The sequence below is a fragment of the Leucoraja erinacea genome, chromosome 14 (genome assembly GCF_028641065.1).
Source record: "Leucoraja erinacea ecotype New England chromosome 14, Leri_hhj_1, whole genome shotgun sequence".
NCBI lineage: Eukaryota > Metazoa > Chordata > Chondrichthyes > Rajiformes > Rajidae > Leucoraja > Leucoraja erinaceus.
In genome coordinates this window covers 33,508,545-33,527,369 of record NC_073390.1, presented here as the reverse complement: position 1 = coordinate 33,527,369, position 18,825 = coordinate 33,508,545, and the positions used below count along the sequence as shown (strand labels likewise).

General features: G+C 40.7%; 1 protein-coding gene across 3 annotated transcripts in view; it reads right to left on the bottom strand.

The window, feature by feature from the left end:
- Positions 1-101: 101 nt before the first annotated feature.
- The window catches only part of LOC129703551 (protein IWS1 homolog), a 42,879-nt gene continuing 24,155 nt past the window's right edge, over positions 102-18,825 (bottom strand). For 2 of the 3 annotated variants that reach the window (XM_055646121.1, XM_055646122.1), the window contains exons 7-16: positions 15,582-15,694; positions 14,888-15,038; positions 13,375-13,457; positions 12,477-12,606; positions 11,414-11,531; positions 9,353-9,464; positions 5,141-5,203; positions 3,612-3,668; positions 3,273-3,384; positions 102-889 (exon numbers count right to left, since the gene is read on the bottom strand). In XM_055646121.1, the coding sequence (XP_055502096.1) occupies positions 764-889; positions 3,273-3,384; positions 3,612-3,668; positions 5,141-5,203; positions 9,353-9,464; positions 11,414-11,531; positions 12,477-12,606; positions 13,375-13,457; positions 14,888-15,038; positions 15,582-15,694 (1,065 nt within the window). In that variant the 3' untranslated portion in view covers positions 102-763. The remainder of the gene's footprint in view (positions 890-3,272; positions 3,385-3,611; positions 3,669-5,140; positions 5,204-9,352; positions 9,465-11,413; positions 11,532-12,476; positions 12,607-13,374; positions 13,458-14,887; positions 15,039-15,581; positions 15,695-18,825) is intronic. The other variant, XM_055646123.1, reaches the window with a different exon arrangement.

Here is an 18,825-nt window from a genome sequence, read left to right as displayed (position 1 = left end):
TAACTTTCTGATTAGGCAATTTTCAAACACCACACCAATAACTGAGCTAGCGTGTAAGGGGAGTGATGTCTACAACTAACCATCAACTCCTGAGAAGTGCAAACCTTTACAAAGAGGAATTTATTTGTTTAAAAAATACAGCATGTGTCTACAATCACATATTTCATCACAATCTATGTTTGCTCAAGACAATCAGCCCAACCTTTAACAAAGATACCCACTGACAGGCCTACCCAGTTAATGAGAGCTTACTGAAAGATTTAAAGACCAGCACGATTCGATATGTGTCGATCTCGCAGAGATAGCACACACTTCAAGCCATAAATCCAAACACAGCACACGTTTACATTTAATGAAGTTCTTTTTTTACCGCTGCTCTCCACTTAATTAGACAACTTGGCTTACTGCCAGACAGCTGTGTTCATCCTCTACTGGGCGCCTTGTAATTTTGTAAAGACTTTATTCAACTTCTATACATGCAGTCTTCAGTGAAATAAACTCATCCGCTCAACATGTAGACTGGGTTCTTCAAATATGCTGTGGTCAGAAACGGTGACTGGATATCTGGAGCTCGGACATGACAGGTACCTTTAGTTCACCATTTCAAGACTTTAAAAAAAAAACACTTGAAAAGAATGTTTGAAGACAGAAGAGAGCAGAGGAGGTATATCAATTCCATTGGGCCGGACGGTAGGTGCGCACAATTGTGTATGTAAGCTGTTGTATTACATTCGCCAGATCCAGGTTACTGATAAGTAAACAATCACAGAGGCATGCGATTGCCTTCAATGCTGATTTTTACTGCTCGAGACGATTTGGTCATTTTCTTGATGTCTTGAAATCGCCGCATTTGTTTGTCAAGACGATTAAATGTTTTCTTCACTGCTCCCTGAGAGGACAAGACAGAAGACTGATAAATATACGTTAACACTGCACAAGTACAGTATTGCCACATAATACTCGCGACAATGGACACAAAATGCTGGAGTAACTCAGCTGGTCAGGCAGCATCTCTGGAGAAAAGGAATAGGTGACATTTCGGGTCAAGACCCTTCTTCAGAACGAATACACTCGACACCTTGTAACAAGAGAATTTTGCCCGAATAGCCCCTGACCCATAGCGCTGTGGACATAGCGCTATTTTTAAAGCCCATAGCGCTGTGGCTGGTAGCGCTATATTTAAAGCCCACACGCTGCTGTCGGTAGCGCAGCGTGCAGCTGACAGCGCTTTGTTTGAAGCTCCACACACTAAGCCGATGGCGTCTGCTTAAATCTTTGCGCGCCAATCAGCAGCGCTGTGTGTATTAACTTTACGTGCCAAGTCAGCGGCCAGCAGCTGTGTGTGTATTGCTTTACGTGCCAAGTCTGCAGTTGATAGCGCTTTGTTTCCAAAGGGCGGGGTACTTGCTCGGATGCAGGCCCCTGCCATTGGTTGTACACAACTTGGCTTGGCAATCGTACTGCCTATGACTACAAGAAACTGCAGACTTGTGGTGCAGCCCAGCCCATCACACAAAACAGCCTCCCCCCACCCCATTGACATGTATATTACCTCAAAACCAGCAAACATAATCAAGAGAACCAATTACACCCTGGTCATTCCCTCTTCTCCCCCTATGCCGTCAGGCAAATGATAGAGAAAACTTGAAAGCGCGTACTCCCAGATTCAGGCACAGCTTCTCCCCTGCTGTTATCAGGTAATTAAATGGTCTGCCAGTAAGCCAAGGGTGTAGTCCCGATCTTCCAATCTACCACAATGTGGCCCTAGCACATTTTTTTCAAATTTGCCCTCTCTCTGTAGTTGCAACACTACTCAGCACATAGCTTGTTTTTCTGTTTCCACTACCTGTTGTATTTGTGTATGGTTTGATTGCACTCACATATGGTATGATTTGGCAGAGTAGTATGCAAAACAAAGTTTTCCACAATACCTTGGTACACAAGACAATAATAATCCAATAATAATCAAATTCTGCCATCATCTGTAATGTCTGGGGATCAGATTTTCTGACCTGCTATTTCCCCAAATGCAGTTGCAACATACAACTCTCAAGAAACATAACCAAGCTCAGCATTCACTGAACAAAATGCTGCGATGGTCAAATGACAGGATCCAGCACATGACAATCATGCAACGTCCAGTGTTTCACAGATAAATAACTCTTGGCGAAGTATAGCTGACTCTCAACTGCCTATTTAGAGTAGGGAGTAGAATCATACTAATCTTCATGCAAAAAAAAAAAAATAGCAGAACATTTTCAACAAGGCTTCTTTATTAATCAGCTGGGACAAAGTGGAGATTTAAAATATATATACATTTGGATCAACTTCCATTTAATTGTCCTATTTGCCTTGTCATGTATTCTGGGCAAATCACTCCACTCCACCCCCATTCTGGAGTTACAAACCATACCATGAATGGCTTGGACATACTCAGTCTGTGCCTTCTCACTGTGCAGCAATCCAGTTGCCGAAGAGTCCTCGTGGATCTGGACTGTACACATGGCAGGTATCTAATGACAGAAAGGCCTTGAATTTCTGGCTCAGCCACTCTACAACTTGTACAGTGGCCAACTGGAATCAAATAACATCATAGACACATCGGCAACGGACAGTTTTATATTGAAACTATTAGAGATAAATTTGGCATTGTCAGACAATTATTAACTGCAAGACCTATTTATATACATCACCAAAGCACCTAGTACCGCTACTGACAATGTTTATATGCTCAGCATGTGGGTGGTCACCTGACCTACCAAAACAACATTTATTCCAGGGTTACCTCTAAATGAAGAAGCTTCCTATTCTGTAATCAACCCTAGCAGACAAGTATTGAACAAAAAGTTGATCAGATTGTCTTTCCTTCTCGAGTTGAGTTTGGTTTATTATCATGTGTACTGAGGTACAGTGAAAAGCTTTTGTTGCCTGCTAACCCGTCAGCGAAAAGACAACAAAAGAATGTTTAGTTTAGTTTAGAGATACAGCATGGAAACAGGCCCTTCTGCACCGACCAGCGATCCCCGCACACTAACACGTCTTTGGAGTGTGGGAGGAAACTGAAGATTCTTGGAGAAAATCCACGCAGGTCACAGGGAGAACATACAAACTATTGTGCAGACAGCACCTGTAGTCAGGATCGAAACTGGGTCTCTGGCGCTGTAAGGCAGCACCTCTACCGCTGCACCACAGTGCCGGCCCATAACATATTTTGTACATATTTTGTTAAACTACAATCTCACCGCCAATCCAAGTCACTCTTCCTTACTCACCCTGCTCGCCTCTATTTCTACATTCCACTTTGGTCTAACAACATAGTCCCGATTTGATGGCAGTGGCACTCTGGCTCTTGTACAGAATCCTGGATCACCAGGTCGAAGTGCCCTGAAGTTGAAAGAAACAATTGACAGCTTAGTGAAGTATTTAAAACGATCTGAATATTTGATAGTGATTTATACTGAACTCTTTAAAATACTTTCAATCTATATTCTCTCCCCTTTCAATTATTTAAAAAACCGCGATTATATAAAGAATGATGGACGTGTGATAGTCCTAAATTCCAGCTTTTTGCATCAGTGCTGAAGCTCCACTTTGACTTCTTAATCACTTACTTTTCCTCTCCTGTCAAAACCTTATCCAGATCTCTGCGAGGGGTCTGCCCACCAGAACTACGAAAGAATGAAACAGAGTTGTTTAATTTCTTGCACATGATGCAAATGTATTTACAGGCCTGATGAAGATACTTGCACTACTTTCAGGGAAACCAGCATAAATTAACAATCTCTATATCCTCCATCTGCATAGATAGGATTTCAAGATTTGCAACAACAGCTGAAGTTACACTATAGCAAAACCAGTGTTTGGGATAATTAATATTATTCAGATAATTTTCAACTTGAACATTTATGAAAAACTCTAGTAAAAGAGAAAAAAGTAGATGCTTGTATTCTCATTCCTGAACCTAAAAATTAATCATACTTTCCTCTTAGTGACCTAATTACAGTTGGTAGACCTGTACATTTCACACCTTACTTGATTTATTGTTGGCTTTCATCACCTTTAAAAAGCACATTGCCTTCCCTTAGAGAGAGAAAACACATAGTACAGAAACTCCATGGATCAAGCAGCATCTGTGGGGGGGAAAATAAATTATCTACACTTTGGGGACTCAAGATCCTGTATCAGGACTGAGAGTGGAGGGAAGACAGCTGGCATTAAGAGAGGGGATGAGAGGGTGAGACAAGGGCCAGCAAGTGAGCAGAGGGTGGGGGTGGTGGATGATGTGCAGTTGAAAGCAGGTGGGGAGGGGAAGGTGTGGAGTTGGGAGACAGAGGCAAGGGATTGATGGATGGAAGCAAACAAGGAAATAAAAGGCCAGATGTGAGGATGAAGGTGGAGGTTGAATGTCCACATGTTAACAATATAAAAACAGCAACAGAAAGGCTTAGATTGATGCAATCAGATAAATAAGAAAGGTGTTAGAGGGAGTTATTAGGGTTATAGGATTGGGGAACGGGGAGGTGGTGGTGGGGGGGGGGGGGGGGGGGGGGGGGGGGGGGGGGGGGGGGGGGTGGGGTGCTGGAAGGACAATATGGGAAAGAAAAAAATATGAATGGATTACAAAAGGTGGATCAGAAGGAGAGAGGGGGAGGAGCAATGGAGGCAAGGGTTACCTGAAATTGGAAAATTCAACATTCAACAATACCTAAGGGGAATACGAGGCATTGTCCAAATAAAACCTGGTTTCCTACACCGGCAATGTGGTATCTTATCACAAAGCGTTGACTATTTATTGATATTGACCAGGAATATCACAACAAAATTATGAAAACCAATCAAAATTGGGTTCCATAGCCAAGCCAATTTCAGAATATAGTCAGTGTCATAGTGAACTATAGCCTGGCTGGCTCTGGAGCAGGAATTAGCCTGAATGTTCACTTACAGATATTAACTATATAGATAAGATTTTCCCACGGATTTAAACACAGGCAATAAAAGAGGAACTAGATTCTTCAGAACAGTTCAATTAAAAAAAAAAAATCCATTAATAAACTGGAAACCTGGAATGTTATTTAACAAGCAGTAAACCCATAAAGTTTTTGAAATGACAAAAAAGTACTAAAATCACTAAATTGGAAACCTGGGGTAGCGTCCTTGATCAATGGAGAAGGCATCGGCTTCGTTGTCATCACTCTCTTCGTACCTAGCATTTTTTTTATAAATGGAATGAATGAGGCAGAGTTTAAGGGACAGGGTGGGCAGCCACATCGGAGAAAAAGAACAGATTGCAAATGTTACGAAAATTCCGCAAGATGGGTATTCACAGTAAACAATGAAAAAGGCAGAGTGGAGACAGAAAGACAAACTGGAACTAGATAATCAGGTGAAAGAAACCGTGCAAGAATTAGTACAAACTCAGAACTGGACCGGATAAGTTTAGTGAAATGATATGGAGTGAGGAGTGATGTGTGTCCATCATGGATTCCTTATTAGTCTGGCAGCTGAGCAGACCTGTTCTCTTCATTTCATTAGGGGGTTGGCTGTAATAATAGCAAGCTAGTCTTTCCATTTTAACAAGCCAACGCTCAATAAATTTGGTTCTTAAGAACAATCTCATATGATTACAGTCAATGCAGATGATCACACATTTCCCATTGATTTAGGAAAATAACGTGCTCACCATTAATTAATTCCCAACACCAGGACCTTGTGCAGCAAAAATCATTTAATACATTGTGAAAGTGCTTTAGACCCAACAGTGGAGATTTAATGTAACAATATAAAAACTTTTGCAATTATAGCTATAAAAATGAAAAGATAAAGAATCGTCAAATAACCACCCAGGCACCAACATTTCAATTGAAACTATAACCACAGTCGTGATGTTTACCTGCCACGGTGAAATTTGGTGAGGTGTTACATTCTTTACATTCACCTGCAGTAGAACTTTCCACCAGTATTATTCCAGAAAACACCGAGTTACATACAGAAGGTAAATCCTCCATTCTTTGAAAGATATTCAATCTCATCATATTAATAGGATTGCTGACACAGAGGAGGAAGTGGAAAATATAAAAGGCATTGTGTCTTTATTGGGAATGGGGAGACTTGTGCAAAACTTATTTTCATTCATCTTTTTTCACTAATAATGGTTTGAGACACAATGTTTCTTTTATGAAATTTCCCATCTTGACTGTCTGGTGGTTTCCTAATCTACGCAACAACAACATTCTGACCTCTGTTTTTTTTTTTGCTTGGAAAGCTAAAGCTAGAATACCCATTGGTAAATCATCATTGGAGGAACATATCTCGCTGCGATCTCACTGGCTCTCCACTCCGCTCTGGACCACGGACAACAGAAACTCATATGTCAGGCTGTTATTCATTGATTACAGCTCGGCATTTAATACAATCATCCCCTCCAAGCTCTCAGATCTGGGTCTCTGCGCATCCCTGTGCAATTGGATCCTCGACTTCCTCGTTCAAAGCCCACAGACTGTTCGAATTGGTGGAAATGTGTCAGCCTCGATAACAATCAGCATGGGAGCACCTTAAGGCTGCGTGCTCAGCCCCCTGCTGTACTCACTCTATACTCATGACTGCGTAGCCGGTCATAGCGTGAACTCCATCATCAAGTTTGCTGATGACGCCGCTGGTGTGGGACGTATCACTGATGGGGGCCAAGTCAGAGTATAGAAGTGAGATCGACCGACCGACCTAATGGTGCCAGCACAATAACCTGGCCCTCAACACCAGCAAAACCAAGGAACTGATTGTGGACTTTGTAAGGGGTAGGATGGGGACCCACAGTCCCGTTTATATCAACGGGTCGATGGTGGAGAGGATCAAGAGCTACAAATTCCTGGGCGTGCATATTTATGAAGATCTCTCCTGGTCCGAAAACACTGATGCAATTATAAAGAAAACACATCAACGCCTCCACTTCCTGAGAAGATTACGGAGAGTCGGGATGTCAAGGAGGACTCTAACTTCTACAGGTGCACAGTGGAGAGCATGCTGACCGGTTGCATCATGGCTTGGTTCGGCAACATGAGCGCCCAGGAGCAGAAAAGACTACAAAAAGTAGTAAACACTGCCCAGTCCATCATTGGCTCTGACCTCCCTTCCATCGAGGAGATCTATCGCAGTCGCTGCCTCAAAAAGGCTGGCAGCATCTCAAGGACCCACACCATCCTGGCCACACACTCATCTCCCCGCTACCTTCAGGTAGAAGGTACAGGAGCCTGAAGACTGCAACGCCCAGGTTCAGGAATAGCTGCTTCCCCACAGCCATCAGGCTATTAAACCCAACTGAAACAAATCTCTGAACATTAATAAACCATTGTCTGTTTATTTGCACTTTATCTGCTTATTTATTGATGTGTGTATATATTTATATAATGGTATATGGACTCACTGATATGTTCTGTATTCATGCCTACTATATTCTGTTGTGCTGAAGCAAAGCAAGAATTTAATTGTCCTATCTGGGACACATGACAAACTCTCTCGACTCTTGATATCAGTCCAAGATGAGAATGTAAATACGGGATTGATGGAGAACGTCTTCGATTTAGGAGGGAACCCATAACAAGGTAGGCTTTGAATAATAAACCATATTCATTTAACTCCAACATTATAGGAATTACTGCATCTTGGTCTTGCTTCTTAACTATTTGCAGCAAAGAAACAAATTGGGAAGGACAAGGCAATAGTGTGATTAGCATTGGCTTGTTCCCAACAACTGGCACAAAATGTTGTTGATTTCAATGTTTCTATGATACTGTGAAATTGCAGTGCACACTAGCGTCCAGATCTGGCAGTTGAAGCCTTTTGGATTTTCACATCTAGACAACCAATAACTGAAGACAGGTTCTTAAATTTACTAACCAGTAGAATAACAGAACCTTTCTGTCAAATGGAAAAAACTGTTGAATTTGACTCAGAATGAAGTTGTTACAATGCAAGATGGAAAGGCCAGAGCAGGAGAATCTTTAGATGAGATGTTGAGGATAATTTTACTCCATTTTGTCAGCAATTCCTATTTTTATGTAGATCCTGAACACGCACGGGAAGTTGAGCACATAATAAACCGCGATCTAATGACAATTAATCACATTCTAACCCTAGATAGATAAAAATGCTGGAGAAACTCAGTGGGCAAGGCAGCATCTATGGAGCGAAGGAATAGGTGACGTTTCGGGTGTAAACTACCCAAGCGATTGGTAGTTGGGTAGTTTACACCCCAGCGGTATGAACATTGACCTCCAATTTCAGGTAGTACTTGCTTTCTCCCTCTTTCCCCTCCCCTTCCCAGCTCTCCCACAGCCCATTGTCTCCGCATTTTCCTTTCTTCTTTCCGCTCCCATCAGTCTTCTTCTTCTTTCGTGTGGCGTGCACAGCCTAAAGTTGTTGGAAAACTTGTTCTATTTGATCTTCCGTTTGTGCACGTCGAGTTGATTGCATTAGTCGAAACAAGGCGGACCACGTGAAGGATGCAATCTTCCACCCCCCACATCAGTCTGAAGAAGGGTCTCGACCCCAAACCTATTCCTTCCCTCCATAGTTGCTGCCTCACCCGCTGAGTTTCTCCAGCATTCTTAACTACCTTCGATTTTTCCAGCATCTGCAGTTCCTTCTTAAACATTCTAACCCAAAGTCATTCAAAGCAATAGTAGCAGCTGACCCCCACCTCTCAAACCCCCAGCTCAGTCTGGGATTCCAGGCAAGGTCCCTATAGTTGTCATCTTATCAGTCTGGCCTGGAAACAAAAACTAACATTGGAACCGATCGCACCAGGACCACCTGCATACCATACTATAATAGGCTTTATATTCTGGCTGCACTGTGATTATGATCCTGCTGCACTGTGCACCAGACCACAGAGTAGGAAGCAATTTAAACTTATTCATTGATATGTAATGCATACATTATTTTAATGGTACAATGATTAAACTTGAGATGAGGTAACAAGATTACTTTTCTCTAAGGACTTGCGAGATTATCAAGCTTTCAACTTTCATTCTTATTTTGGACAATGCCCATTCTCTTTGACACTGCTGAATTCACCAGTCCTGTTACGTGTGGACGGGTAGATTTTGGAGAGCTTACAGGTTGGTTTTTAGAATAAAATTCAGCTCACACATTGATTGTAATCTTTTCCTCCCTGTCAACCTGACCAACTGTGATCATTTTCTGCTGGTGTAACAACAGCAGTTTGACACCAGTCACTTTTATATGAATTAAACATATTCTGGATTGATGCCAGATGGAGAAAAAAGGTCACCATTCGCTAGAAACCTATAGGACAGATGTATGGCATATCCTCTAGTTACAATTCATTGTCAAGTACCTGCTCAGACGTCGACGGGTTGGCATCTGGTCAAGGTCTCTCTGCTCTCGTTCCTCTCGAGTCATTCCTTTATAATTTGATGTCAAGCCAAAAATGGGTCTCGACCACTCATCTGGGAGAAAAACCAAATAGTTGTACAATTAGAAAGCCAGAAAATTAAAAGCTTTTCACTCAGATTTCAATAATCCTCAAAGTGAAACCTTCTGGAAAAGAGAACAGTAACACAGAGCAAGGACACTTCTTGTCTCAGTGCCAATTCTGCCTGCTGGTGCTGCCAAACTCAGAATGCTGGCCCATTGACTGATTACATGGAAGGGCAACAGTGGGGAAGTGAGCAACGAGGGAAACAAAACCTCAGCAAAGTCTAGTGATTTTCAGAGTGGATCGATAATGATCCTTGCAAATAAAACATGGGCTTCAACATTGGCAATAATATTAAGGGATATATCAGGATAATGAATCCTTCCTATGTTTGGTAAAACTGAAAATTCAACCTTGCAGGTCCCAATGGTAATTCGATCGCTCAAAAACACACGCAGAGTCTAAACCATTTCCGAATTACATACATAGAATCCTCTGGTCCCTGCACAACAACATGTAGATACTTTTGCACGAAGAATTGTACTCTGATCGAAGGGTTCTTCGGATAAATAGTGTAACCATCTGGGTTTTCTTTGAAGAACAGTAATGGGACAGTTAAAACTGCTTCCTATGATATTTTTTCCTTATTATCCATCCCACGCTGAGAAACCCATTAGTTTCAGCACCAAAAGCCTCTTGTCCAGCATTGCTATTTCAAAGGAATTCGTGGAACCATCAATCTTTATAAGAACTGGTGCTACTGGCAGAGTTGCAAGCACTGACAAAATAAGGTAATGGCAGTCGGAGGGTTCCAGGTACTGCCGAGACGGAGATCACAGCACCTTGTGGTTCCCAGCACAGTTCTAGCTACCCATAAATCACTCAAGAACAAATTTGAAGAGCCTAGAGCAAGGCTTCTGTTTCAAAGGGAAATTCGGAACTGCTTAGTTATTTGTTCACTGTGGTTCATCTGTGACTCGCCCAACTGTTTTCTAACCCATATTTCCCCATTTATTATATGAATGATGCAGATTTGTCAGGATGGATGTCGGGGAGGTTATATAGGGACAGATGCAGTGATGAAAGAAAGTGCAGCAACTTATTTAGTTTCTACCAGCATCTGAGAAGATTCAGCATGTCCTCGAGAAATTTGCAGATGTGCTATAGGAAGTATTCTTACTGGATGCATCCAGCCTGGTATAGCCAACGACTCTGCTCTTGACTGTCTGGATCTGCATTGTGGTGAATACAATCCAAAACACTGGATGGATTTAAGAGAGAGTTAGATAGAGCTCCAGGGGCTAGTTGAATCAAGGGAAATGGGGAGAAGGCAGGTTATTGATTTGGGATGATCAGCCATGATCACAATGAATGGCCAAATGGCCTCCTCCTGCACCTGTTTTCTATGTTTCTAATCCAGTCTATCACAGGCTCAATACTTCATTCAATTCAATCCATCTTCGTGGTGCATAGTATCAGAATGCCTGCCACCCTGGCCATTCCCTTTTCTACCTTTTTAGAGGAAATACAGAAGCTTGAAAGCTTAGACATCCGGACTTAAAAACAGTTCCTCTCCACCACCAACAGACTCCTGAACCAATCACCTCTTTCATACTTCCCGGCTAGAAGTACTGCTTCTTTTTCTTTATCACACTCACTGTTAACTTTAGCTCAATCGGTTATTCCATTACTGTGCTTTATTTTTTCTTCTGAATTGCACTGATCTAGATCTTGCAGCATTCTGCTGATTTGCACGTCATTGTATTTATTATTGACAGTAATTTATTATTACTGTATGTGTGCTGTGTATTCTGTGAGCTTCAAGTAAATAAGGAATTTCATTACATCCTGGTGTATATATGGCAATAAATTACTGAAAACTGACGTGCTGGGGAATAACCAACTCCATTGGATTATATCACAACACATGTTGTAAAATAAGGAGAAAAATTAAGAAAGTAAGAATGAAGACAAACATACTGATGAGCTTTCCTGCAAGTTCCTTGTTAAATCTATTTTCCTTGGGATGTTTATACAAGTACATCACACTACGCCCAATCCCACTGTGCTTCAGAGTCTCCTGACTCACACTGGGCAACTGCAAGCAAAAACATAGTCAATTACATTCAAAATGCAAAGGCAAGTTTAGGAGATAACTCCATTGAGTATTGTATTCAGTACTAGTCACCACACCACCAAGAAAGGGACAAGGGTACTGCATGAGAATGTTACCAAGACTGGGCACGTTATGAATATTGACAATGTTGTGAACATTTTCTTTAGAATAGAGACTGAGACTTGCAGCACACATGATCCTGCAATCTGTAGCCTGAAGAATGGTATCGACCTGAAACATCACCCATTCCTTCTATCCAAAGATGCTGCCTGGCCCGCTGAGTTACTCCAGCATTATGTGTCTATTTACCCTGCAATATTCAGTGTTTTCAGAGAGGAGGAACATTTTTGTGCACCCACCGCTTCATTTTATTTTTCTACATCGGGATGCAATTGGCATAATAGTTTCACAGTACCAATCTCTGAAGAAAGTAGTGAAGACATTTAGTCCAGCTGTTGATTTGTTAAATCTTAGGCGAATATGAACAGGCATGGAGGTGATTCTCAACTTGACTTTTTGACCTGCAGGTACCAAACTCAAATGTCTGTTCACCTGTCAGCCTGGTGAGACCAGTACAAACGTGGGTGTATCTGTAACTGCATTTAAAGAGGGGTTAGTGGATTTTCTTACAGAAGATGGATTAAGATGTATCACATCCTGGACAAGGTTTTCTGGAGGTTTGGGTAATTAAAGAAAAAATATAAATGAGGAAGGTTTTCACTTGAAGGAGTCCTATGTTGGATGATTGCAATCTTAACAAACATTTCCTTATTAAGCTTTAGAAAATGTGAAGATGTACAGTGGGGTGATGGGTTATGGGTGGAGGAGAAAAATCTGTTCAAATATAATTGAAATGTTAATTACAGATGTTAAAACAAGCGTTTCAAATCCTATGCTGATGTCATAGGGCTATGCACACCTACTTACCTCCTGTAGTATCTTTAGTAACTCCTCACGGATCTTGAGATGTGGTAAACTCTTGTCTGGTAATGGGGTGAGCCATTCCTTTATAGCAGACATCACCCCACTGTCAATAAAAGTGTCCTTCAAATCCTGTCTGCAAGAATTGATAGGAAACTCAGCATCAACAGGAAAAAATAAGACAATTTAGCCACGATTATTCTCAAAATATTTCCCTCAAACGTGACACACATAACTTTAATTCTCCTAGGCCAAGAGGTTTTCACAGTCCTTTAAACATGTGGCCATCTCAGTATCCCGAGCAACTCCATGTCTTTTCTCTGCACATCACCTGAGAGTGATTCATGCAAATTTTGTTTTTATTGATATTTTCTATTACATGATTATTAAAATCTCAAAGTGTTTTAATCTGTATACAGGTGCCTCCCGATTTGTGTTGCTTCGACTTGTGATATTTCGACTCTACGATTGGCAACCCCTCGGCAATGGTAGCGAGCCACACGGTCACGTGATCGCAATGTATTACGACTATGCGAGAAATGACATAAAGTGTAATCTAAGTGAAGGTGAGGTGTTGCAGTTTGGGAGGTTGAATGCAAGGGGAAGGTATAGTTGATGGCAAGAACCTTAACAGCATTGATGTACAGACAATCCTGTGGTCTCATTCAGGAAGTCATGTTGCAGCTTTATAAAATTTAGATTAGGATATACTTGGAATATTTTGTGTAGTTCTATTCACCCCTTTATAGGAAGAATGTAGAAGATTTTGACAGGGTGCAGAAGAGGTTTACCAGGATGCTGTCTGGATTAGTTTAACCTTGCACCATGCTCAGCACAGAAACTGAAGACTGAAGGGCTTGTCCATGCTGTATTGTTCTATGTTCTAATAGGAATCACTACTTACTTTTTCAAATGCATTACGACTGTCGGGAGAAGGGTCAGTTTTTTCAAAGCTGGCTTCTTTTGGCCATTGAGTTGCCTATCTTCCTGCCAAGACAAACATAGCACAGAGTCTGGAAAGATACAAGTAATTGGATCTGATCCATAGCAATCACATCATATTGTCGCACAGCACAGAAACAGATCCTTCAGACTACCACGTCTGTTGTAGTTATCTACACTAGTCTCATTTACTTGCATTGCATCTGTAGACTTCTGCTCTTTGGCAATTCAGGTACTTGATTGCATGGTTCTTAAATCCCCCAAGAGTCTTGGCCTCCACCACTTCATCAGACAGTGTGTCGAGACTATAACCACACTTCTATGAAAAAGTTCATTCACAGAACCCTCTGAACCTCCTATTTCCCATCATTCACCCACACCCTCTTGCCTTTGGCACTCCCACCATGGTGGAAAAAAGACTATCTACCCCTTCTATCCCCCTCGTAATTTTATATACTTCTGACAGGTGACCCCCTCAGACTTCTCCGCTCTAATTTTGTTTTACTTGTTTTTGCCCACCTGAAACATTGAGCCCTTCTTTCAATTGTGTTTCTTTGATGAGAAATCAGACAATTCTGAATGAGATACACCCAAGTTGAAACTGTTAAAACTAGTTTCTATTTGCTACACTAATTCATCTATCTTTCCTTTGCTATTTCCATGGTTTCCAACATGTTCATACTACCATCATAGCTCAAGCTCCTTTCCTTTCCACTAAATAATGAAAACTACAAAACAATAATCGAGTAATTAGATCACTGTATTACAGTTCACTGCCCCTACACTACAGGCAAATGATCCTGCAACAGAAACAGAAAATCTAGAAACACTTAAACCAAGGGTCTTTGAACTGAAATGCTAATTCTGTTTCACTTTGCACAGATGCTGCCTGACCTGCGAGTGTTGAATATTTTAAACATTTTCTACTTGTTTTAGTTTTCCAGCATTTGAAGTTATTTTTAGATGCTCATTTAGCATCATCCTGTTCCCTATTCTTTCATCAGAGGTACAGTGTTTTCAGCCCTAGATTTTGCGATATATTCCACTCGCATTCCACTCACTTTGATTTGGTTTGTTGCTGATTACTCCCATTCAACCGAGTTATCCATAATCCAATGAACTATGCTTGCTAATCACTTGGTTGACAACAGTGGAATATATTACAAAATCTAATGTTAAAATAAAATATTTGTTCAAAAGATGAATAGGGGACAGGATGATACTGACATCCCAACACCCAAATGATGGGATATTAGGAGCTATTACTATCAAATCTTCACAATCCAACAGTATGATGGAAGCAAATTTAATGGAAAACACAGGAGGAGGAGTTGAGGCCAGGGTTAACTAGTCATTACATTGAATGGCTGGGCATACTTGAGAGAAACGGTGGCCTATGTCTCCTCCTATTTTGAGTACTTTGACTAATTACTCAAGCCACATCTAGCCTCACTGTCAGTAACCAGTTGACTTACCTCTGCTGCTTCGTTCATTTTGGTGATCATAGCACTAACCACATCATCCGCATCGCTGATGAAAGTGCCACCATCCCGATTTCGCCGCCGCCTCCGGTTTTGATCTTTCTTCTTCTGTAACATCATCTCAAAATCAGAAACAAAGTCTGAACTGCAACAAAAACAAACTCATCAACAAATAAAAGATTACCTTACACATGATACAGTAGATAGAGAACATCAACCAAGTATGATTCTATAAAAATTCCAGTAACACAAGGATAGGGCTGCATATTCCTTGACCACATGGAACTCCCCCAGGGATAATACAGCTTGTAATTTCACATTGTAATTATCTGTGAAGCCCAAAGCCTGTAGATCAGGCCATCTGAACTATAACTCTCTGCCCAATGCACATGATAATCCTAAATGTGCCATAGTGAATTTATAGACCAAGGTTCTCCGGTTAGTTGTTAATTCACCATTTTTCTAAATGTGTTCACATTCTACCATGCCTAAAATTTCTGACGTGTTTTTTCCTATTCCGGTGTGCTGGGATTCAATTCAGCATTTTTGCGAAACAAGGTGCTTTTAGAACGTATAATTTCTGGATCACTACAACAATAAACGTTCTTTCCAAACATCACAACAATACAAAACAGCAGAAAGGGGTAATACGGAATAAACTCAATTTTGACATAATGCATCTACTTACTCTAACCCTTTTCCTCTAACTTCACTGTCTGAGTCCGACTCTTCAGCAACCATTTTCTTCCTCTCTGCCTCCTGTGCAGCTTTTTCACCATCTAGGTCTTCTTGGTTAAAACCCTGCGAGGAAAGATACAGTTTAGTTATGGATTACAGTTCCAGAAGATAGCTGGATGAAGATTGCTTGAATCAAGCCGTGTCTTTATTGTCTTTTAAATAAACCCTATTCTATACTAAAGCTTGGTGGGCTCAAGTGTACTATAGTGCATATAACTATAGTATTATGAATGCAATTAAAATGATCTTCCGCAACAAGTTAAGGTTAATCTGGAAAAAATGAACAACACGCAAGCTCAATCTTAAAAATGTATTTGGAAAAATATGACAAAGTGCATTGCAACTTTAAATGTTAGTATAGCCAATATCTAATCTTCTGAGAGCCATTACTAATCAGATGGGCTGGACTTCAAATACCATACTTACCTGGAGCTATTTAATTTTATATACTGCATGCCCTCTGGGTCAAAACTCCTGGGTCAAGCTATTGTTACCAAGTATATACCACGTACCAAGCACTTCCAAGTCAGAGAAGGCATGGGGTACAAATAGCAGGCTTTAGATTGCTTCATTAAACATACCAGCCCGCACAGTTTACACCAACGAGCTAATGGTCACTGATCAAATAGAGCTTGATTGACTTTATTTCCTTTGCTGGAAGAAAACTTGCCCTATCCAGTAGGGAGAACACAATTATAACAATTTTGTTGAAAGCGTTTTTGACCATTGGGTCATGCCACCGTTACTAATCCTGGAATATCTCATTTATTTTCTTGGGTTCAGAACTGTTAGTAAATCTCAATATGGTTCCCTTGTGGCTTTTTTTAGCTTGCACCTTCGCTACCAACTTCTAATCATGTAACGGTAAACCCCATGCATTTATGTAACAACGCCACTTGCAAAGCGAACAGACTAAAGCATCTTTCATGTTCTTCTCCAATCTGCCAATAGATAAGTTAATCATTTTGAGAGAAGAGGGCAGTATTAAATCAGACATCAACAAACAAATTAGTTATATTTAAGTCTCACATTAATCAAACGAGCCAGAATTCTTTTATCACAAATACAAAATAAGCACAATATGTTTTCGATTTTAAAGGACTTTTATTGTTCCATCTTAATTAATTAAATGAATTAATAGTCTTCCTCTCTCAGTTTTGTTGACACTTTTAAATCAGGAAATCAGTTTCAGTTTAGTTTATTGTCACGTGTACCTAGGTACAGTGAAAAGCTTTTGTTGCATGCTAACCAGTCAGCAGAAAGACAATATATGAAAGAAAATCTATCTATTTACAGTGTGTAAATACATGAGGCAATAACATTTAATCCGTTTAATAGCATTCGATCCATTCCACATCTCCTTACTATTTAAAGGTGTGTTCCTTCTTATTGCATTAAATATATCCAGTCTGGGGGAAGAGGGAAAGCAACTTCCATAATGATTCCCTGCTCAGCAATTCAGGTCAACAAAATAAACTGCACTCCAACACTCCCCACCTCCCAAGAGTAGAATCTTGGCAGTTACCTCATGCTGAGCTTAAGTGAATAAGGTCATCCCAATAATAGAAGCAGATGCTTGCAGGAATTTTGAAAACAGATAATTAGCCATTGTCCACAGTCATTGTGGAATACAAATCGAACGCCAGGCTTGTTATTGTTTAAAAAAACTCTGCCATGTGGCTGTGGAGAGAATTTTAAAGTTACTTGAATGTGCCATAGATTAAAAACACACCATTTATAAAAAATGTATTTCCAAATATTCTATGGTTACACTAACAATTCTGAAAATATGACAGTTACAATGCCTTCTATTGTGTATATGAGGTCAAATTCATTTTACATTTACTAGGGAGCTACTACCGGCGTGCTGAAGTGGTCTTTATTGCTTTACTGAGATCTGCTGTATGGTCAGAGGGAAAAAAATCTTTCTACGATCGAATTCTTTGACTATCCCTGACAACCAGGAATATCCCAGTTCCTCAATCAACACAACCAAAATACCTATCACCGGTTTATGTGGAAATTGATGGACACATAACACACCCATTTCTCACATTATTTCCCCCCCCCCCCCCCCCCCCCCCCCCCAACTCCCCCCCCCCCCACCTATTCCCCCTCCCCCTTTCCATCTATATCCCTCACTCTTGCTTTACATATCACTCTTCTTATCCGACACTTCTTATCCGACAAAGGTCTGCTTTATTCCCATTTTGTCTTCTTTCTGCAATTCTGCCAACATAAAGCACCCCCCCCCCACCTGTATTGAACTATGACTTGCCAAGCTTTGTCCCACCCCCAACTCTTTTCTAGCTTTCTCTCCCCTACTACCATCAGTCTGAGGAAGAGTCGAGATCCAAAATGTCACCTATCCACATCCTCCGGAGATGCTGCCCGACCTGTTGAGTTACTGCAGTACTTTGTGTTCTAAGCAACATTCCAGCATCTGCCGTTCCTTGTCTCTACACCAACCATTTGTTGCATGCATCCGTAAAACCACGGGCTGACTTAAAATGTGATTGTGAAGCAATGCAACATTTTCCAATTATGTGAGGGGCGCTAAAAGGGCAGTAAATTACTCAATTCTGTTTATTAGGGAACGCAAAATAGAACTACAGGATTGGAGAATTTAGTCTGCAAGGGACAAAAACAAATCCAAAAAGGATTGAGAAGATATAATCATTAACTTATAATACACCTAAACCACATTACTAAATATACAGACGTGTTAATTTTATAATTATTTAGCTAAGAGCTATTGCAGATATGATGAGCCAAATAGACTCCTTGCAAGCATTGTAAGAGTAAGCATCTGCGATCCAAATTAGCATAAAATAAAATTTAAATTACAAAGATATGGTGATGGTTGGAACTAAGTTATACTCAGTGATGTACAAAATGTACACTGGCTGAATGAAAAATCATCCATTTCTCCCAAATAGATGGCATATTACTGCATTATTTTTTAGACGAAACATGAGAACTGGTTATGTGCTTTGAAACATCTGATCATTAGCTTTTAGTCGTCCGGCGCTAGACCACTGGCACTTGGAAAACCAAATCTCTGCCCAAATAACAGACCGACAATATATTTAATACTAAAGGACTCAGCATCTATGTGGAATCAACAGGCCCAGAAACATGTATCCTTGGCCATTAATAAACAATATTAGAGTCATTGGTCTGGCTGGGAAGCA